General features: G+C 40.7%; 1 protein-coding gene across 1 annotated transcript; it reads right to left on the minus strand.

Annotated features, from left to right (window-relative positions):
- Positions 1 to 836: 836 nt before the first annotated feature.
- Positions 837 to 23022, minus strand: ush1c (Usher syndrome 1C). Its single transcript, XM_079683610.1, has 26 exons — positions 22886 to 23022; positions 20854 to 20921; positions 19172 to 19315; positions 18430 to 18568; positions 15841 to 15949; positions 15713 to 15737; positions 15077 to 15134; positions 14805 to 14993; positions 14659 to 14718; positions 14157 to 14213; positions 11350 to 11492; positions 9525 to 9590; positions 9304 to 9434; positions 8684 to 8733; positions 8261 to 8425; positions 7989 to 8105; positions 6546 to 7232; positions 6058 to 6111; positions 5759 to 5887; positions 4725 to 4790; positions 3786 to 3827; positions 3138 to 3191; positions 2938 to 3037; positions 2591 to 2700; positions 2318 to 2373; positions 837 to 1709 (listed from the first exon to the last, which is right to left on the minus strand). Exons 1-26 carry the CDS (start codon positions 22919 to 22921, stop codon positions 1616 to 1618), a joined length of 2949 nt encoding a protein of 982 aa, XP_079539736.1. The 5' UTR covers positions 22922 to 23022; the 3' UTR covers positions 837 to 1615.
- Between the last annotated feature and the right edge of the window lie 66 nt (positions 23023 to 23088).

The raw sequence follows: 23088 nt of genomic DNA on the forward strand, positions 1-23088 counted from the left end.
AGTATAGTAATGTAATGTATAGAGAAGGCGAAAGTATGTCATGAGGGGATGTGATGGAGAAAAGTGTTTACCTCAAGCCCCCTTTACATGAGTAGAATATTGTTTATCAACCTTAAAGCAAGCAAAGAATGAGAAAACAAATGTATGCAGGGTAGAAAAGGCATGAAAATGTAAAGCAGGAGCTGGCTGCCAAACTGAGATCAGAGAGTAAATATCAAGGTAGAATTTCAATGTCCCTTAATTTTTCTTCCTGAAAATGTATGGTGTGTAAAATCTGATGATATTCCTGGCTCTCTGTAACACCAACCTGGCAGTGTGGTGATGAAAAATGCAAAGCAGGGGGAGAAGAAATCTGTACGCACAACAGAAACTCAATTCTGTGATGATGAGCAGTCTTTTATTGAGCTTTGAAAAGGCAGATTAGACATCAGCTATTGATTACAGTTTGTCAGTTTTAACCCGTCCTTTCATACTGATGAATGAGTCACATGTCTGAAGAGAATGCTCAGCATGGCCATGCGGATGTAAAAAGAGGTCAGCAATGTACAGGCTGAAGGCGACTGATTATTGACTGGATCATCCTTTAATAAACAAGACAGTGAGGATGCTTACTGACCCTATGGTGTCAATAGCTTGATAACATGACACAAGGCTTTATAAGAGCCTATAATAATGATGAGTAATAACGAACGACCATGTTGCGCTTAACAATGATAAGCGTCTTAATCAGTGTGGATTTTCTTGGCAGGCTGTTGATGAGACTAGAAGAATGTCCTGCAGGAGAAGAAAGAATAATTAATTAACAACATGTGAGATAAGAATGCACTAAATAAAATCTTACTTTGTACATTTCTCCTAATTTGATTGCTTTAGTCACTGCACATAAACACAACACCAACACACATGCAGGAATCAAAACTGCAACAACTGCTTCCTTTAAAACGTTATCATAACCCTGGGAACATATAGATGTTTTCTGTAGGAATCCTCGCTACAGCATGACCCGGTGTCACTGAGTGTCTATGTATGTCACAACATGTAACAGTCCAGGGAGCAACATCAATCAGAACAACTGCTGAAGGCTGGCTGGAGTCCTGCTTTAAAGAGTGGCCATGGCCTGATGACAAAGGACAATACCACAGAGGCCACAAATGTACATTTGAGATATATGCGGCTCACTGGGTCAGATATTTGGCAGATATATAGAGGGATGGGTCAACGATCGCATTAGTTGTAAATGTCTTCACTTGAATAGCATGTCTTTATCATTCTAAAGCACATTCTTCAGGAATAAAGGAACACGCCTCGAGACATTTTTCGTATATAGAAAAATTGCATAGGCTGTAGATATTCACTTTCACGATAACTTTTCTTGGAAATGTCCATACTGTAAAAGCGATACATACTGCAAATATCACAATTTGAGAAAAGGTGGGAAACAAATCCCAAAATAGTCTGCTTTTTTTATTCTGATCGACAGGGAGACTGTCACATGTGCTTTCGAAAAAAAAGAGTGGGGCCAAACAAAACAATGCCACACCAAACTTCCTCTCTGAGACGTGCAGTGAAGAGGAATCTTTGAAGACTACGTTGTTTACCGGGAGGTGAGGGAGGGCTAGTGTTGAACAAGGTAGCCGTGTCTGTACAGTGTTGCACTGCCTTTAAACACCTTTCTGTTCACAGTGGGACTGACTGATGCTGACTTAGGGCTGCATACACATTCAAAAACACACAGACACAAAGCCACACTGTCACATACACGTAAACTACTGGGCCAGTTTCATTAGATTATGGCCTTAATCTCAAAGTGGCACTATGCCAGAGAGTCCGCCAAAGGTTTTACAAATGATTCAGTTTAAATGATGACCTTTTTTTCCCCACCATAGTCATAGCTTAACAGTAATGTTTAATAACAATATCTAATACATAAACAAATGTTTTAATCTATAATAGTTCACAGATTACTTTACATCTACAACTTTAATATCTGTAAAAATGCCGATTACATGTCCAATATGTTACTAATACATTTGGCTTGTGTTGTTCTTAAACATAGGCTAAATAAACCTATAAAAGTATGAGAAAATAATATATTTTTTTATATTTCCAATAATGCATGAGTGTGTCCTGGTTATCTGCTCTATGTTTTGAGGGGGCCTTGGCTAAAGAAAAAAGCGATTGAGAAACCTCTGGCCTTAAATGATCACATAAATGCCCCAGATTTACATTTGAATAATTGTATAAAAGATCCAAAAAAACAAATGAATACACAATGCACATACATGTTTGTGAATAAATAATTATCAGGAATGCTTACACTTCATCTTCATAATCTTTCGGAGGGGAGACGGTGATCACAACATCGATCCAGTCCTAAAGGTAAAAACTACTTTTAACTTTAATTTTCCGCTTGAGTGAATATAAAAAATGTTATAAATGTAAAACAAAGTGTGACAACAACATACACAAACAATCAATCAATGTTGACTGGGTTTAAGTACAATCAATACTGATGTTGCTACTGTGGTTAGCATAAATAATCCTTTGAATGGAAGTACGACACATCATTTTCCTTTAATCTGAGTCATACCCCTCCACTGTTCCAGGCTCGTGCCAAAGCGTTTTGTCCCTCGGTCAATGTTGCATCAAGCAGGATCTTCCCATTCACAGCCATCAGTTCATCTCCGGGCACTACGCCACCTACAAGCAGACACATCAGAGATGGCTAACTCCTGAGTGGGAAGCTGCTGCAGAGATTAAGCGTGAAGACAATCAAAGGGAAACATCATCCAGCAGGAACCAGTGTCAATCCCTGGCACATCCATGTTTAAAATGCTTTCAATACAAAATATATTTGCCTTTTTTGTAATGTCCATGGATCTAAATGTAACATAGATCTTTCAGTGAGTTCATATTTAAAACAAAAAATGAACTAACCGTGCTTGTCAGCAGCGCCACCTTCATACACAGCGGATATCACTAACTTTCCCAAAGGCGAGTCTGCACCTCCCTCCAGAGCAATGTCAAGATGTCCGGTCTTGAAAACAATCAACATCAACACCATCCTCATGTTTTAAAATATTGAACATAAAGACATATGTGAGATTTATTATATTACAGTGAGGCAGAAGATGTACCTTTTTTATTCTTAGACGTCTTACATCTCGCCCGTCTATCTGATCCTGGGAGAACTAGAACCAAGAGAAGGATTAGGGAAGTTGAAAAGCCAAATACAACACTGTGATTGCTTTGTAGTAACGGTAAAACAAATATTGTGCCAAAATCTAACTATATCTGTATGGCAATGCTTAGCAAACAAATTAAATTAAAATGCTCCTCTATTAACCACGAAGAATATAACTTATGAAGATCTCTAAAATAGTTTGCTAGAGGAACGTTGTTTATGCTTCTTTCATGGAAACAAACTCCTTATCTATTAAACCATAACAAAATTAAAATAATTCATGACTCAGCTAAAACAAGCTAGCTTATTTAACTATCAATAAACCACAATTGATAACTAACTTACATCTGTTCTGATTCCGGCGTATTTTTATTAATTTCATCGTAACTGTTGCAGTAATACTGTTTTGAACCATTTCTAGTCAGACATAATTCAAAACTGCTGCCATGCGTAGGCCTATAGCACACACACTTTGTAACCTAAATAAACTTTAGCACAGCAGGTAATGCATCCTAGCAGACACATAAAGTTGACATTTATACTAAGCAGAAGGTAAAATCTGTTAGCTAAGTACGTCTTTCATTTGAAATGCATACAATACCATTGAGTAGGGATCAAAATCTTCTTCGTATTTCTGAAATCCCTGAAAGATAATCAATTAAGAACACATCAACAAGCGACACAATGAAAGGAGAATGTCAAGGAAATCTTGGTGAATATCAGTTGTGGACCAACTCATTGAATGAAGTGCTCAGATTTCCTTTGACAACCAATTCTATGTAAAGATTTTAATATCACCCTGAATAAACAGAAACCATGGAAACACTTAGGGACATTAATTCAAAAAGCACAGTGGCCCTCGAAGCCTCACACTTTAATTCAATGATGGCATTTAACGCACACACAGAAAATCATTTCTAACGGAGTTGGCGACTATTTAATTTTAAAGGTAGGAAACTGGACAAAGCCAGAGCCACTTTTCTCCCTGCAGAATAAACGAATATTAATCTAACTCTTCATTTCCTGTTGTTTTGCTCGAACACTCAACACTGGTCCGTTTCTTTATAGGTTTTGATTTGTTGTGGCTGGAGTCAGCAGTTGAAATCAGCCAAAACAAACTAAGTGATGTGGTTTTCCAAACAATAAATACAGTAAATTCAAAGAGACTGCGGAGGTACAAAAAAACAACCTCATCACTTTCATAATGCTCACGTCACCCACCAAAACAGATCAGAAGTCAGTACATGAGGAACAAACCATCTGTTGCCAGTAAAGATCAAAGCCAATAACTGCAGTAACACTGACAGAAATTCCCACACTGTATGTCACTATAGTATTCTCCAAATCAATAGAAACCCTCTCGTGCACAATTCACCCCGCAGTAATGCATCCAAGGAGAATGAGGACAAAATAGGAAGGAAGAGCCATGACAGGCAATAATGAGAAAACCTTATGTGCGAGCAGGGACAAACCAATGCAGAAAGAACAGCAGAACACGCACTCAAGAGTAATAACAAATCAAAAGATGGTTATGGATTACTTGTCGTTTGCTGTTGGATTTAAAAGACAAGTTGAAAGGCACCATCCGTTTCAGCATTTCCTGAGGCTGAAACACAAGACCATGGCATAACTTTTAGCAAACAAATGAAAACAAACCCTGACTTCTCCGCTGTTGTCAATGTTTTACTGCCCTCAGATTGAAAGTTTTAAGTGTATACATTCTTGAGTTATTGCAAAAAGGTCAAAGTGACATTGACTTGTTGATACCAAATCTTAAATCAGTTAATCCTACAGTTTAAGTGGATGTCTGGGCAAAATTTATTTTCAGGCGTTCCGGACATACTGCTTTCATGAGAATGGGACGTAGGGGGCAGGAAGAAAGCCTTATGACTCCTTCCACTGCTACTCCCGTGGGAGGCCTAGTAATATAGACTACTATGAACCGTCTCCTAAACTTAATTGGCCCTTTTCTCCATGCTGATAAACACAGGGACCCTCAGAATTGGGTAATATACTGCACAAAACGTATCTTTGGGCTCAATATTAACGATTGAACTTAAATAAAACATGTAAACCTGCTTTTAAAAGGCAGCAGTACAGTGTGCTGCAGCAGTGTAATCTACTGTAGCTACTAGGGTAAAACACGTGAGGGGAAAGTGATTGATTTATGGCACCCCCTCCCTCTCCCTCAGTCAAGGTGCCTCTCAGCGGGGCGTTTCACCTCCAGCTGCAGAGGAGCTTCAGAACTGATGGTAGAATTGTGTAGTTTATCTTTTCAGGTGTATAAATGCCAGCATAGTAGTGAAAAGTGTTCCTCCAAAATAAAAGCAGTTTGAAAAATAAACAATCCGTCAACTTTCTTTGAAGATATTTGACATTAAATGCCTCCCCTGTGGGATGTGAAAATGACAGATTGGGAACAGCTGGAGAGTCTGGAAGATGCAATAGGACTCGCTAAAGATGCGTAGAATAATCTCGCACACAGTTGAGGGCACGCTGTGTCAGATGTCTGAATGTTTAATTAACTTATTACACTGAATGAGAGAAGATTTGAGTGTGTGGTGTGTTTCCTACCAGGGCCTCTGAACGGAGCGTAGGTCTGAGAGGGTCTGCTCTCTGGGTCTGGGACTGCGGCAGCATGACGGGTTTAGACATGACAGGGGTCATCTGACGCCTCTGGTTTGGGGGACTAGGAGCTAGTTGCTAATGGGGAAAGACCACGTTTTCATGGAACAGCTGAGTTTATGTTGATTCAAACATTGTGTTCATTCAGTACGTCTTTTGAAAACAAAAGCATCTGGTTTAGCTAGGATTTGACAAACGCATAAAGCTCAGTTGTCCTACAAATTGATTGTTTACAGAAAGACACTCACCAAGGGGGTGCTTGCACCGGAAACACGACTGGCATGAGAGGTATTTCTCATTATCTGAACCACAGTAAAATAAGATGAATCATTAAGCCCCTTGGCACATAGAGAGCACGGCTGGAATATCCGTGCAACACACTCACTCACACACACACAGGCTAGATTCAACATATCTTATGAAATGCTAATGTACAAACGCATTACAAATATAAATCATCTCCAAAGCAGTATGCTTTCATCGGCACTTCAGACTTACACAATCCACTCAGCTATACGGCAAACACCAATACCAATTAGAATCAATGCCTTCACAGTTCAGTCCTGCTCTACCTTGTATCGCCCTCTCTTCCTGCATAAAACATCCCAATAAATAAAACAAGACATGCACACACCCTTAAGCATTCAAGAGAATTGAGCTTTGCAGCCTTGAAAATGCATTTTCATGGGTGAAAAACAATCCATGACAATAATACATATCACAGCACGTCCCTCACATGAGGGTCTCCAACCTTTGGACTGGAGGGGTAGGACATCTCGCTGGTGTTGGACGAGTACATCCCCCCTCTTGGGAGATAGCCCCCTGACTCCCACTCACTCCTTTGCCCCGGAGGACTGGGGGGGTGTTGTTGGTGGTGATGCTGCCGGTACCCGCCGAGGATTCCCACTCTATCTCCTGAGTGTTGTTGTGGTGGCGGCGGAGGAGGGGGAGGCGGGGGCGGAGGAGGGGGAGGCGGGGGCGGGGGGTGAGGCCGTGGAGCCGGCTGTGGGGAGGACGGAGGCCTCGACGACTGAGGATATTGGGAGGAAGGCAGGTGAGGGTGTTGGGGAGGCAGAGATTGTGGGTGAGGCCTTCGTCCTTTGTTGGGTAAAGTAGACGGAGCAGAGGGAGGTTTTCTGGCGCTGGGTGGGGAGGGAGGGCGTCGCTGTGGGGATGCTCGAGAGGACGGAGGGGAGTAGTTGTGTATTGTGGGGTTCAGCTTGGGTAATGGTGGAGGGAGAGGCAAGGGAGGGGGAGGGTAGCTGGTGCTGGGCTGGGTGGGGGCCAGTCTCTTCAGAGGACCCCTCAGGCTCTGATCCACGTCATCCAGGTTAATATCATCCAGATCAGTGGTGGCCAGGTGGAGGCCGCCAGGGAAGCGCTTAACTCGGGGTGCCGCAACGGGGGAGCGCGGGGGGGAGAGCTTGAAGTCAAAATGAAAGATGGTTCATGTGTTAATTCTCCTGTTGAGAATATACGACTCAGGAGGAAAACACACATCCATAAATTCTCTCCTGCAGATTAGTGTCTCATTGTTCTTCTGCCCAGGAGGTTATGTCTCTAGTTTGTTTGTTTGTTCATCAGCAGGATTGAGGTAAAGCTACTTTAGAATCCATTCCATTTGGAGCAATTCCAAACAGAAGTGAACAAACGCATATTTTTTTCACCTCTGGAAAAGATCGGCTCTAGTTTTGAATCGGCATGTTGTCATCTTACTACAAATGCTCTGCAGTAACATAATGAAGACCATTTGAGCAAAAACATGGTCCACACTATGTACAATATAAAACATGGGAGTGGATTGATAAGAGTGTGGTCCTTTTTTGTATAATTTCACAATTCACACTGCAGTCATATTTTACTTCTCTCTTTTACTTAACTTCAGATTTCACTTGCTGGAAAATAAATTAAGTTTTGAGGTACTAGCAGGTGAAAAAATGATTTGTCCAACTCTACATACAAAAAATAATTGTGAAGCAGGGACTCATAGTGGTGTAAAGGGCCTCCTTTTCCTGTCATTTCGAAAAGTCAACGGTAACGGTAATGGCGGAAAGGTGTGTTAATACTAGTATCAATGCTATGCTGAGAGCCCTATCAAAAAAAGGAGAATGAATGGGATTAAACAGTATATGGAAAAGCCAAACGAGTGCAGACAGGTTTTGACAGTCTCCCTCTGTACCTCTGGGGATTCATTCTCCACGCAGGATATCTGCTCCAGCCGAGTCTGGCAGAGACGCTCCACCCAGTGTTGCACTTTCTCCGACTCCTCCAGGTCTTCTCTCTCCGTCTCTGAGACCTGAGGCAGCGTCAGAATATAGCAGCGTTGTTGAGTGAGAGACATTGTGGTTACTTTTAGATAAAACCAAAAACTTGAAACTCTGAAAGTTGCGATGAAGTACATTTGAAATATCAGTTGTTTATTATCGCTTTGGGAAGCCCCTCTTTTTGTACCTCCTGAACCAGCCGATTGATCTTCAGCTGCTTCTCTCGTTCATGCATCTCTTCCTTCTCCTTGGCGAGTTTCAGCTCAAACTCCATCTCCTTCTTGTTCTTTCTCAGCTCCTGCAGCATGTCCGTATTGGACACCTTTTTCTTTTTCTTCTTCTTCTCTCCTTTCTATCATCAGGTAGTCACAATAGTCAACTAGAAGCAGACAAAACTGCAACTCCAAACCAGGCAGCATGACATGCAGACATACATATTGAGACCACGCTGTGATGACCGATAAAAAGCCCAGTAAACACCATGACGTTTTCTAAATATTTCTTAGAACAAAAAGGGCTTGAATATGCAACAGCATCTTAGTCCGGATGACACAACAACCTTTCATATTTCCTTTGTAGCCACACCACTCTGAACTCTGGGGGACAGTACCTTGCGGAGTGAAGGCAGTTTTCCCTCATACCGATAAAACCAGCCGAATGCTAAGGGTGGAGATGAAAACAGGTCACTCTCACAGCTTTGTTAAACTTGTCCAAGGTTAGAACCGATTCTTAGCAAACTCTATAGAAACATAACACTAGAGAACCAAAACACAGCACTAAAAGAGATGAATGAGAGAAGCAGATTCAACCTGCTCCATTCAGGCACTCTGAACAACACCCAAAGACGCTCCGTTAATCAAAAGGACACTGAAAACACAACTGTCCAAAAATTACATTTTGGTTGTCAAAGGAAATCTTGCACTTCTCTGTGTGTCCAAACATCCTCCCACGCCAGCTGTGACAATGGCAGCTGAGGCTCCGGACTCACTTGTTCTTCCTCGTTGTCTTCCTCTGTGAGGGAGCTGGCTTCGTCAGCTTACCGGAGAGTATGTAAAAAGCAGCACAGCACACAGAGGCGACAGGAAGAGACACAGAGAGCGTGCAAAAGAGAGGAGGGGATATAAGGTGAAACCCAGGCAAGAGCAACGTCTAAAACTCTATAGTGTCAGAGAAAATGTAAATATAAAGGTTCAGGAGAAGTCATGCATTTCACCACAGATCTGGCCTTACGTGAACTCTTGGATTTGGCGTTTTTTGTCTCAGGTGGGGCGGGGGACGGGCTCTTAGGGCTCTTGGGCCTGTCTTTGGCTCCCCAGTCCTCATCCCACTCTCTGTTGTGCTTCTTCTCCCCAGCCTCAATCCTGCAGAGGACAACAAAACACGTGAGAGATGTTTTTTTACCAGCCAAAATAATAGTGACACTTTTAAAGAACAATAAATCAGCTGTTTACTTCTCCATCTCTTTTTTATAGCGATCCTCTTCCTCTGCGGCTTTCTGATTGATCTCCATCTTTCTTCTGTTAAACACACGATACATATACAAAATAAAACTGCTGTACCACAGGCTTTCAACATAAAATATCACTTTAATATTTGTTTAAGACATTGCTTGGTCAAAGCACTGACAACACTGCGAGGATATAAATCTATGTAATCGATGTAGCAGGCGAGCAATATCAAATTACCTGTTTACTTTCTTCTCCCATGATTTATGTAGATGGGTGTTTGTGAAGCACATGAAACACATAGAGTACTCTGTTTCTTTGTTGTGTTGTGGTGTAGGGAAGTCAAGTAATGCTATTGGGTGACTTCAGTCTCACATTGTCGCATGTTAGTATTTCCCAAGTTAATTACAAAAGCTGAGCCTTCCAGCTGAAAGTGGATTATTGTATTGAGCTGTATCAACATGTCAGCCAACTGCCCAAAAAACAACACTTGTACTCAGTCCATTTTTTCTTCTGTTCCAGTTTTGTACTGATTTTCATACAGGAAGAAAAATGTAAGTCATTGGTTGAGCAGCCAAGGTTGAAGCTACTTAAATCACAACGCTACTTTGGATTATGAACTGTAAGGAAATGTGTATGTGTGAGAAAGATCACTCATTCGTTGGTTTTAAATAATAATAATAATAATAATAATAACTTTAATTTATATAGCGCCTTTCATCAACCCAAGGTCGCTTAACAAAGAAACATATAAGGACAAACCATACAAGAAATGGAAGTGTTACATTGCAGGGGGGGGGGGAAGAGTCAGTTAATGTTGGAAGGCTTTGTTGAACAGATGAGTTTTCAGGGTTGATTTGAAGATGTTCAGAGAAGGGGCGTTACAGATTTCAGCAGGGAGGGAGTTCCAGAGGGTGGGGGCAGCGACACTGAAGGCACGGTACCCAAAGGGAGCGGAGGCGTGAATGGGGAATGGAGAGCAGGCCGGAGTCTGAGGATCGAAGGGTGCGGGACGGGATGTAAGGGTGGAGGAGATCTGTGAGGTACCGGGGGGTGGGCATGGAGGGACTTGTAGGTGACGAGGGACTTGTAGGTGACGAGGGACTTGTAGGTGACGAGGAGGAATTTGTAGGTGACGAGGAGGAGTTTGTAGGTGACGAGGAGGAGTTTGTAGGCGACGAGGGACTTGACCGGGAGCCAGTGGAGGTTGAAGAGAGTGGGGGTAATGTGCTGCCAGGGCTTGGTGCGTGTGAGAACCCTGGCAGCTCTGGATGTACTGGAGCCTGTCCAGGGTTTTGCTGGGAACCCCCGGACAGGAGTCCGTTGCAATAGTCCAGGCGGGAGCTAATGAAACAGTGAATGAGCTTCTCTGGATCAGAGTCGGAAAGTGATGACCGGAGTCTGGATATGTTTCTGAGGTGGAAGAAGGCTGATTTTGATACTGACTTGATGTGGTTCTGAAATGAAAGGGTTGAATCCAATACAACGCCAAGGTTGCAGACCTGAGGGGATGGTGAGATGATGGAACCGTCGATGTTGAGGAGCAGATCTCCTACCTTCCCGAGCAGCGCTTTGGGGGCCACAACCACGAGCTCAGTTTTAAATAGAAATTCTATCTTTAGACACTTTATAAATGACAATTCATAAAGGGTTAATCTTGTTTCTGTTGTTTGACAATTCCTTTTTTGAAACTAAATAAATGTATATTGCACTACCTTAACTTTTTGGACTTATATCTATATGAGACTTGGATACTGTCATTATTCATCAATATACAACAATAACACAATGAAACATTTCAAGATGATTTCTCTCTGTGTGGTCTACTCACTGCCTCTCCTTCTCCTGCTGCTCTTTAACGATTTTGTTAGTCTCCAGCGCCACTCTCTTCTGGTGCATCAGCTCCTGCCGGTCCACCTCCCTGCGGGACTCCTCCGCCAGACGCTCCTCATCGGTCATGAACAGCTCCTTGCCCTGAGGGGGAGAGAGGCGATGATAAGGGACACACACCGTGCACAGTAGGGGGCCGCAGACTTCTTAACTCCCAAAAATAGTGTATTATTCTTAAATGGTCCATTCTTCAACGTGGGTACTTTTGGGGTAATTTTTGAACTTTCCTCAATAACAAAAGTAGGACTTGTATAGTTATTCAACAATGTATGTTTCTACTTTAATCCAAATACAAGATCTGAGTAGTTCTTCTAATACAGATGATAACGGTGTATACATGCTCAAATATATAGAGAACACAATAGAAACACTGCTATGTATGAACTTTGAAATATTTACTTAAAATGCAAATAAAGAAATGCATTGGACAGGCATCAAGTGAAACGGGAGATGAGAGGGGACAGTTTGTCACGGTTACAGTGGCCGCCACCGAGTCCCGGGGCAACAACCTGCCGTGTGACTCCACTGATGATAGATGCTTCTCCTGGAGACAGACAGGCTGAGGCACACACTGGGTAAAGAGATGTCTCCAAAAGCACTTGAATCTGTGTGGCTTGAATGCAAAGGAGGAGAAGGCGGATGTTTATGTATCCTAAGGTGTTCACTCAGATGTTACCTGCAACTCTTTTTCTTTCTTATCTACTGTAGGAGCCAATTAACACTGTGGGTATAAAGGTAGGAACCTATGTCTTTGGTTAGAGGTTCCCCCGGAAGGCCATACAGTTTTTGACCACACACGGACCACACACGGAGAACACGCACAAACACGGGATTACAAACATTTGCAAAAGGTATTGTGTGAACCGTAATATCGTGTATGGTGAATGACAGAAAGAAGCAAGTTAAATGGAAACCAGTGAAAATAAAATAAATGGACTGTATCGAACTGGAAACTTTGTTTCTGACTTTTATTCAAACTTTGTGTGCGTCAATTACGCCAACATAGCGGATCCTCAGAGGCTTAAAGCATTGGCTTAGCCCCTACATCTACAAATGATTCTCTGATCCCAAACACTATTTACTAGGGATGTAACGATATACCGAATATCGCGGTATCGCGGTAAATAAACTTCCCAATACCGTCGTGAGACTGACAAAATCTACCGCGATTTTCAAAAAAAAAAAATGTAAACACAAAAATGTAAACACTTTTTTTTTTTAAACCTTTATTTAACCAGGTGGTCCCATTGAGATCATCGATCTCTTTTTCAAGAGAGACCTCTCTAACATGGCAGCAAGTAGGTTACAACATGAAAATAAAACAACAGATAACACAAAAGGACATCGTATTTACAGGGCTACATTTACACACCTAGAGACATTGACAAGTATCAACCATATATTTATATCTCGCCCTGTCAATAAGCCTGGCGTTAGACTTTTTCGCTGTCCGTCATTTCGACAGACAGCCAGCAACATCAGTACCAAGCGACAGAGTTTTTTCCAGAGCAGGGGATATTGTAAATGCCCAAACATCCCAGCTTATAAATACCTGGAAATGTGGACATTCTCATATTCCTAAAAACCTGTCTGATGATGCTGAGTGAGTGACTAGTGAGTTTGAGTTGAGATACTTGAAAAACTAAAGTGAAACTTGATTTATTTTATTGCAGGGTCTGATTATTAAATGTCCTTGTTTATTTGTGAGATGCAGTGGCATAAAGAAAATGCTTACTTTGTTTGGTAGTACTAGTAGGTAAAAAAACACTGGTTTTCTTGTTCCAGTCTGTTACTGTCACTTTGTTTTTGACACTTTAAAATACTGCTATCCTACAAAAATGCTGTAAAAAACAGATTTATTATGTAATAAAAAAACATTTTCCGAGTAAAAAAATGTTTTATTGAAGAAAAAAAAAAATCCGATTTTTTTTCTCCCCTTTATTATTCAATATCGCGATAAATACCGTACCGTGGACTTGTTATCGCGATATTATCGTACCGTGAGTTTTTGGTATCGTTACATCCCAACTATTTACACAGCAAGCCATATTATATACCAAGGTTTCTGCAGGTTTGAAGACCTTGTATTTACTTTTGAAACCATATAGAGTGTATTTATTTAGCAATCACACTGGCAGAAGTCAGAAAGAAAATAAGTCATAGAAGTACTTTAAGTATGTGGCATTATTGACATAAAGCAAAGTAATTATAACAGGAATCTACGTTTGACTCTAGCTAAATCTGAAACCTTTTTTTCTACTGTAGCTTTTATTGTTTTCAACCAAAAAACAATACATTGGCAAACTTGAATCTTAATGAAGCTGTTAGGATAGCAAGACAGTCACCATGGAGATTCATGGGTGTGCTGAAAAAGTTTGACTGTGGTGGAAAACCTTCATTTTTGTTATTCCGCCGAATATACCCATTTTGAAGGCCCTAGCTAATGCAACAGAAGAGCATCATTTTTATCATTTAACACTATTTGAATTCTTTTTAAGCCTACATTTTAAAGTATTTTATGTAAAGGTATTAAAGGATCTGTGAAAACCTTGATAAACATATTTTTGTTTTTACAACTTCAGTATGTCACCATTGTAATTTGACTTGTACTTCCGTGGTGTCGCATTGAGAATTAATTCAGCAATACTCACAGTTTTGAGTCGAGCTTCAAAAGACCACAAAGTATTGATTCCTCTAAAATGTCTCATTATTTCTTTCCAAAGCATAACGCAGTTAGAGTGTACTTACAGCTCCTGTCAGAACAGTAATGGTCAGACTGCGGCTGCTCTTCAGGGCTCTCACAGCCTGGGGACATAATAACAGAAAAAAGGTTTGAGGTTATATTTGATGAATAAAATGAAGGGTTTTGCATTGACAGTCTCAAAGAAATGCATGGCCTGTGTGAAGTATGTGTAATCTAAAATGTATCCGGGTGTGAAATGATCTCAGACTTGTTGTAAATCCTGCAGGCTTTGTTTTCTCCTTTGGCAAATAACAAACAGTGCATGGAGGATGTTTGTTTTTTTTCTTTTGCAAAACCATTTTGGCTGGTTAAATACTCATTTGGCTCAATGAGCTGAAAAGTAGAACAAACATTGCCAGTGGCCCAGGCACAGTTTAAACAGATGCACTCATTGGGTGCTTTGGATAAAAGGGACTAAATGTACCAAATAATGTCTTGGTCACAATAAAAACAACTTAGGACTCTAGCCACCATTACCGCAAGTGAACTAAGTTAAGCACTATTTACCTCCTTGTGGTCCGCATTGGTGAAATCCACCCCGTTCACTTCCACAATCTGGTCTCCAACCTACATTTTGGGATGAGAGAGATCTTGTTTACAGCAGGAATGTATCTTAGTTTCATCGAGACGTTCTGGCTATTTTAAACAATCACCTCCAGTCCAACTTCTGCCGAAAGGGAGCCTGGCTTGACGTTACTGATGTAGATACCAGGTTTCTGGGTGGGACCAGTGGAGATGCTGATGCCCATCCCCTTGGTGCCAACCAGGCTGAGGAAGACCTTCTTCTCCTTGATTTCTTTGCCTCCAATGGACGCCAAGCCTGCAATGCTGCTTTTTTTGTCCTGTGGCAGAAATAAAAAGTCTGTGAGATGTCTGCAGTTGAGATACACATCTTGAAACTGAAATAAATAAATATGTCTCCTACCCCTGACTCAGATGCAAACTGGTCGACAAACTGCCACTTGAGAGGTTCCTCTGATGACCTGGAGAAAAAGAGAACAGATAAGAACACAGAGATCTCCTACTGTACATCTCAGCTCTTTAGCCCCACATTTCACCATTAAATTAGCAAAATTACTATTAATATTGTATCCATTCTTTTATTTGTATTATTATTATTATTATTTCAATACGGATTTGTCAACTGTTATGTAGTTAATGTATGTATCTATACGTGTTGATTTTGTTATGCATGCTTCGTGAATAATTTCTTAAAATGCAAATAAAAGAAAACAATAAATACAAATCTGCAAATGTAAACTATATTAACAGCAGGACTACAGCTAATGATTTTATTTCGTTGTAGATTAATCTGTGGATTATTTCTAGATTGAAGTTGATCTATAAGAAAATATATCAGGAAAAAGTGAGAGTTTCTCAAAGTGTTTTAATGTCATATTTTTTCCATCCTAAACCAAAGATATTCAGTTGAAGGTGATATAAAAAACTAAAGAAAACTGTAAATCGCTAAAAATTAAAATAAAATAAGGAATGGCAATTATTGTTAATTTAATCTATCAAACTATCGTTGCGGCTCTATTAAGGATATAAATGTTTTTACCTTTTGACTGGGATCATCCCCACATCTGCACAAAAAAAACAACAAGTAAAATGAATGAATGACGACTTCGGGGAAAAACATTACTCATATTGATACACATGGAAAATGAGTTTCTGTGTTTGACGTACGCCTGACTTTGAGTGACACAATCTTCTTGGTCTTGATGAGGCTGATGACCTCCTCGTGGATACAGGAGGAGATGGAGTATCCATTGATGCGCACAATCTCATCACCAACCTATAAATCAACACAGGATGGGATATTATGAGTGACACCTTCACTTTCAATATATCAAGTTAAGTCAGAGATGAAGTTATTGGTTCTCCAACCATTTACATCCCTATCTGTTGCATATGCCAGCCACAAAGTGACCTTTGGATCTGATCTGAGTCAACTATTTATATTAGATGTCTAACATAACTGAGCTTGGCTAGGGCGTCTCAACATAATCATGAACAATGTTACCATATACAGTGGGGCAAAAAAGTATTTAGTCAGCCACCAATTGTGCAAGTTCTCCCACTTAAAAAGATGAGAGAGGCCTGTAATTTTCATCCTAGGTATACCTCAACTATGAGAGACAAAAATGAGAAAAACAAAATGATGGTGGAAAATAAGTATTTGGTCACCTACAAACAAACAAGATTTCTGGCTCTCACAGAGCTGTAACTTCTTCTTTAAGAGCCTCCTCTGTCCTCCACTTGTTAACTGTATTAATGGCACCTGTTTGAACTCGTTATCAGTATAAAAGACACCTGTCCACAACCTCAAACACTCACAATCCAAACTCCACTATGGCCAAGACCAAAGAGCTGTCAAAGACACCAGAAACAAAATTGTAGACCTGCACCAGGCTGGGAAGACTGAATCTGCAATAGGTAAGCAGCTTGGTGTGAAGAAATCAACTGTGGGAGCAATTATTAGAAAATGGAAGACATACAAGACCACTGATAATCTCTCTCGATCTGGGGCTCCACGCAAGATCTCACCCCGTGGGGTCAAAATGATCACAAGAACGGTGAGCAAAAATCCCAGAACCACACGGGGGGACCTAGTGAATGACCTGCAGAGAGCTGGGACCAAAGTAACAAAGGCTACCATCAGTAACACACTACGCCGCCAGGGACTCAAATCCTGCAGGGCCAGACGTGTCCCCCTGCTTAAGCCAGTACATGTCCAGGCCCGTCTGAAGTTTGCTAGAGAGCATTTAGATGATCCAGAAGAGGATTGGGAGAATGTCATATGGTCAGATGAAACCAAAATAGAACTTTTTGGTAAAAACTCAACTAGACGTGTTTGGAGGAGAAAGAATGCTGAGTTGCATCCAAAGAACACCATACCTACTGTGAAACGTGGGGGTGGAAACATCATGCTTTGGGGCTGTTTTTCTGCAAAGGGACCAGGACGACTGATCCGTGTAAAGGAAAGAATGAATGGGGCCATGTATTGTGAGATTTTCAGTGACAACCTCCTTCCATCAGCAAGGGCATTGAAGATGAAACGTGGCTGGGTCTTTCAGCATGACAATGATCCCAAACACACCGCCCGGGCAACGAAGGAGTGGCTTCGTAAGAAGCATTTCAAGGTCCTGGAGTGGCCTAGCCAGTCTCCAGATCTCAACCCCATAGAAAATCTTTGGAGGGAGTTGAAAGTCCGTGTTGCCCAGCGACAGCCCCAAAACATCACTGCTCTAGAGGAGATCTGCATGGAGGAATGGGCCAAAATACCAGCAACAGTGTGTGAAAACCTTGTGAAGACTTACAGAAAATGTTTGACCTCTGTCATTGCCAACAAAGGGTATATCACAAAGTATTGAGATTAACTTTTCTTATTGAACAAATACTTATTTTCCACCATCATTTGCAAATAAAGTCTTTAAAAATCAAACAATGTGATTTTCTGGATTGTTTTTCTCATTTTGTCTCTCATAGTTGAGGTATACCTAGGATGAAAATTACAGGCCTCTCTCATCTTTTTAAGTGGGAGAACTCGCACAATTGGTGGCTGACTAAATACTTTTTTGCCCCACTGTATCTACACGTTGTTTTTATTCTGTCCTGATTTATTTGTATCAATTAATTTGTATGGTTGTTTTAACAAGCAAATCTACTTTAGGCAGGTCATTAAGCAGATTATTGCAGTATTCTTTTAAATGACGCATCATTAAAAAAAAGGGTTTTTTCCCTTAACATTTTCACAAGATGGAGTAGTGATGCTGAAATGCTTTATTGACTGTATTTCAGTTTTTTATCCAGATGTTAGACGGCAGAATACCTAGGATGTAGTTAAAAAACGGATTGCAAGTCACAATATCTGACAGGTATTTTCTGGTCTCATCCAAATAAGTACTGTATTTATTGTATTCAATGTCCATCTTGTTTAAACTGGACCAACATTGACTAACAGGCATCTGTAAGAAATGTAAAACTTGGTGATTTACCCCACCTATTGGAATCTGGTATTATGACACACGCCTCGGACACATAGGGATCATTACAATTTATTGTGTCTACTGAAACTACTTTATATATGCTTTATAATATTCAAATTAATAAGTTTACTAATAAGGTGACATATAATATACTTACAAACATTTATGAAGCACAATATATGTGTTTACTTGAACTACAATCAGCATTTAGTGTTTTAGGAATATAATACATACAGAGTAACATAAAGGATGGGGAAAACACAACAGTTAACACTCTCGTGCGTACCTGAAGGCCGACATTCCCAGCCTGACCGTCTTTGACAATCTGTGATATATAAAGACCGCTGCCAAACTCCAGCCCTCCTCGGACACTCAGACCCAGTCCATCACGATGTGTCCGATCCAATCTCACCTCTTTCAGCTTCCTGCACAGGAGAGAGGAAGGGATTAAACAGGATGTACGAGCCAGGTAAGATTAAGACAAGGAGAAAGAAGAATGGGACCAAGAACAACACAGAAGAAGCTCAGGGATATTATTGCATAGTCAGATCTTCTATATATGACGTATTATATTATGACCACATCAAATCAAATCAAGTTTTATTTATATAGCACATTTATAAACGATTTTTGGTCGAGCCAAAGTGCTGTACATATAATAAAAATAGCCTACAGGAGAGACACTTTACAGCAAATACAACAGCACAGATTGTTCAGAATATCAGTATGAGAAAAACGACACCCTCTATCCTTAGACCCTCACATCGTACAAGGAAAGACTTCCAGAGAAAACCCACAGTTTAAAGGGAAAAAATGGGAGAAACCTCAGGGAGAGCAACAGAGGAGGATCCCTCTCCCAGGACGGACAGACATGCAATAGATGGCGTGTGTAAATCGAAGAGATAATACATTATACAGCATATAGACCGAATGTTAGGAAATGCATGTGTCTGTAATAAGAAGATGAGTGTTACACACCACATTCACACCAGTACCAGTAGCAGCACACGAGTCTCTGCTTCACTCACCGGGACCTCTTCGGGGTCAGCAGGTCGTACTCCACCTGGTGTTTGAGGGGGATGAGAGGTCGGATGGCGTCAAACAACGGCAAGCGCTTCGGTTCGTTGATGACCAGCTTCAGGTCCCCCACCAACACTATCAAATCCATCGACCTGAGAGAGAAGAGGGAAATAAATATGTCTTAAAGTTCATGTTCTTCATACAGAATGACTTCTACCTTCTGAAAAGATACAATAATAGGTCAAGCTAAGTGAACTTTTAGAAATAATATGATTTAGTATAAATGTCGTATTTACTAAAGTTGAAACAATTTACTTTTATTAAGTGAAATTAAAGCAGACTTTAGAATAAACTGAACCTGGGCTGGAGAAAAACCTAACAATATAATTTGTTACAACACCTGATATTACACCAAAAACGTACTGTTGACTTTTCAAAGTTATTTGGTTGTTATATGTATTCGTGTGTTAATGTTAGTCTGTAAATTCATTCTGCATTCAAGGGACTGCTGCTATAGCCTGAAGATTTCTTCACTCAAGAGAACTGAACGGTACAGTTTTAGGTTCCCGAAGTTGCTCTTAGAGAGGCTTTTCACACTTATGAATATGGATATCTACTGTTTTAATAATGCACATATAATACTTTAAATTGTCAGATTTAGAGACACTGAATGTAATAAAGACTAAAAGTATTAAAGGTGTCCCTAAAGAGTACTCCACTAATTCAACATATCACTCCTATTAGATTGTCGGACTTATGGTGGACAGTTTTTTAAATTAACTATTTAGTATCAACAGAAGCTTCTTCCTTAACAAAACCTGGTTACATTACCCACACTGCAACTTGAGAAGTTACATTTTGTTTGGGTATATTTTAAGCATAAGGAGCTCGCTACAGAGGTCTGCTAAGCTCACTTCTTCTCTACTTCAAACTTGTAGTTTTCACACCAAAACAACACTGACTCAAGTGTGGTCAATTCTAAATGCTGATGGAAGAAGGCAACAAAATAATCCATATTTTACAACTCAAAAGCAACTAAGGCAGCAAATTAAAAGCTACTGTGTAAAATCTGTCCACCTGGCCTCCTCTTTAAATTATTAATAAGCGCCATTTCAGCCCTGTTTGGAGGATGAACATAGAAAGAGCTTTTGTGGATAATTGGCCAAGCTTGTCGGAGCACAGTGGAAACTGATCATAGGCTTAACCGCTGGTGCCACAGAGCTCTGGCTCAGTACAAAGATGAATGGAAACCTAGACCTTTAGCCCCCCCACCCCCTCAAGTGCACCCCCATCCCAGCCCTCTGAGGCAAGGCTATTATCAGAAACCATGATGGAGCACAGAGTTTAACCTGGAGTGGTATGTGTGTATCACAACAAGGCTGACATGATAAAGAGCTTTTGGAAACTATACATAGAGTAGAAAAGTTGTCGATGATCAGGTAGAGGTTAAACGGCAACAGAGACCAAGTTGAAATTATGAACAAATCTAGAATTTTATATTAGATTATACTATCTTTTTTTAAATGCCACATAAGTTCAACTAGCAACACTGTTGATCAGTTCTGCTTCAAAATGTTAAGGACACAAAACTATCAAGCATTTCTTTCATTGAGCACTATATACCTGAAAATGAGACAAATCAACAAAGGAAATTCAACTTTTACGCAGGTCTACAGACAATCAAACTCACTGGTGATACATGCGGAGGACATCATACAAGTAATCGTTCTCCGCTTCATTTTCAATCAGCAGCTCCACCTGCAAGAAAGGACAAACATCTGGTGTCAATGTTCCTCTCACTGCTGAATCAAACACACATTGTACCTCTCTGCTGTGGTCCTGTCAACACCATAGGGGGGTGAGCCATCAGTGTGTGTGTGAGTGTTTGTGTGTGTGCAGGAGTCATACAAACCTGATGGCGGCTCAGCTGCAACAGAATGGTTTTGAGGAAACGCTTTGGCCAATCACTGATATAACACATTTCACTTTAAGTCCTTCTAAATTGTTCCCAAACTACAAAATGCTCCTCAAACCCAACCTGAGGTGTTTTTCTTTTTTCAGAGCTGTGGTTCAAACTTGGCTTTGAGGATGATGAGACTCCTTGGACTGAAGCAGTTGTAATGGACAGCCCTACCCTAACCATCAAACTACTGCGAGAGAATAATGGCAGAACAGTGGAGGAGAGGCTGGAGGAGGAAGGTCAGCAGTGTCATCTTACATCTCTGACACAAACTGAGGTGAACATTCACACCAAACAATCACACACGCACACCACATCTTATGCCATACAGACTCAAACACAGATCTGCAAACAACGGATGTACACACGCACATTCAGTCGCGTGTGTATAATGTTGGGGTTAAATCCCTGGACTATAATGATAATAAATGTAGGACTGCACTGCACTATGTGGACCCTGCTGTGATGGGGGGGTGTGTGTGTGTGTGTGTGTGTGTGTGTGTGTGTGTGTGTGTGTGTGTGTGTGTGTGTGTGTGTGTGTGTGTGTGTGTGTGTGTGTGTGTGTGTGTGTGTGTGTGTGTGTGTGTCATCACGTTTATGATTGTAATAAATGTCTTCTGCTCAGGGCAGTGAGGCACAGCCAGCCACTCCTTCACGTAGACTTTGGCACCATAAAGCAATAAGGAAAGATAGAATTGCTCAGTCACATACCAATTTTTAAAAGTGCACCATTCAGTTTGGAGCTTCAGATTGTTTTCACATAATGAAAAGGGGACTATGATAATGTCCTAAAAAGAAACAAAGCCCCATTGTGCCTTGTTAGTCCCTTAGCCTCTAATTAAACTCGTAAATTGTCCCATCTCTTCGCTCAGTTGCTCATCTCTGGCACGCTCTGCATTATCTAATGCTAATTTGCCCTTTGTGAAGCGCCTGTAATATGTGGCACTGCCTGCCTGAGTGCAGCACAGATGGCTGTCCGAGGATCCCTACACTGAAGATATCATGTTTCCATCCCCTGTTATTTTTTACTCATCATTTCAGGGCTGTTCTGTGCCAACACCAACAACAAAAACATGGTATAAATTATGCTTGATTCATAAAGCCACACATTTAAATAGCATTTATTGTACCTTGGACCTCAGCTGTATGATGTTTACATAATCTTGAAGAGGCATAGACAGGTAAATAAAGGATGTCTGTCTATATAGCTTCTTAGAACATGTAAGCTTGAAAGGAAAATAGATCCACTGAAGCCCATATTGTGTTCATAACCAATAAGAGATATGCCTTTAAGTACAATCCAACAAAACAGTTGCTGGGACTGTAAAGATCCCTATGAAATTCGTCTAATAATAAACAACCCAAGGAAACCACTTATTTTGTTGAATGAAAACACATTAATCTACGTGCAACTCTTATAGTGTTGTCTATTACTTCTACTATGGGCTTAAATAGTTAATGATATGTTATGTTCCCCAGAAGACACTCCCACACACAATATCAATTTTAGATTTCAGTTAGAGTTGAGTTAGTTGTTCTTTGAAAAGTAGCGTTTTAACAGAAACAATTTAAAGGATTTTAACTGTTTGTTTGTTTTCGTGAAGCTTTCGGTCAGGCCCATAGGTCAGGCCTAACCAAGAGACACCTGAGCCGGGTGAGGGGATAAACCAGGTAGGAGAGGAGCTTTTTTTATGTCAATTTAATATCAAATAAAAGGATATATCTATCCGACTAATCGAGGAGAATAATGTTTCTCTCTTACCTTGTGCCGAAATTCACGAGCAACTTTCCGCTCCATCGCAAAGAGACAGTAGCTTTACAGAGTGACGTGAGATCCCAGTGAGTGAAGTTTGATAGGACTGGTGGTGAGTTCATCAAACTAGCCGGAGGAAAACTAAAACTTCCGGTTAAGATTTTCATAGTAAGACAACTATTAACGAGGAGTGAAAGAAAATTGGGTTAAGG

The sequence above is a fragment of the Notothenia rossii genome (genome assembly GCF_949606895.1).
Source record: "Notothenia rossii genome assembly, chromosome: 5".
Lineage (NCBI taxonomy): Eukaryota > Metazoa > Chordata > Actinopteri > Perciformes > Nototheniidae > Notothenia > Notothenia rossii.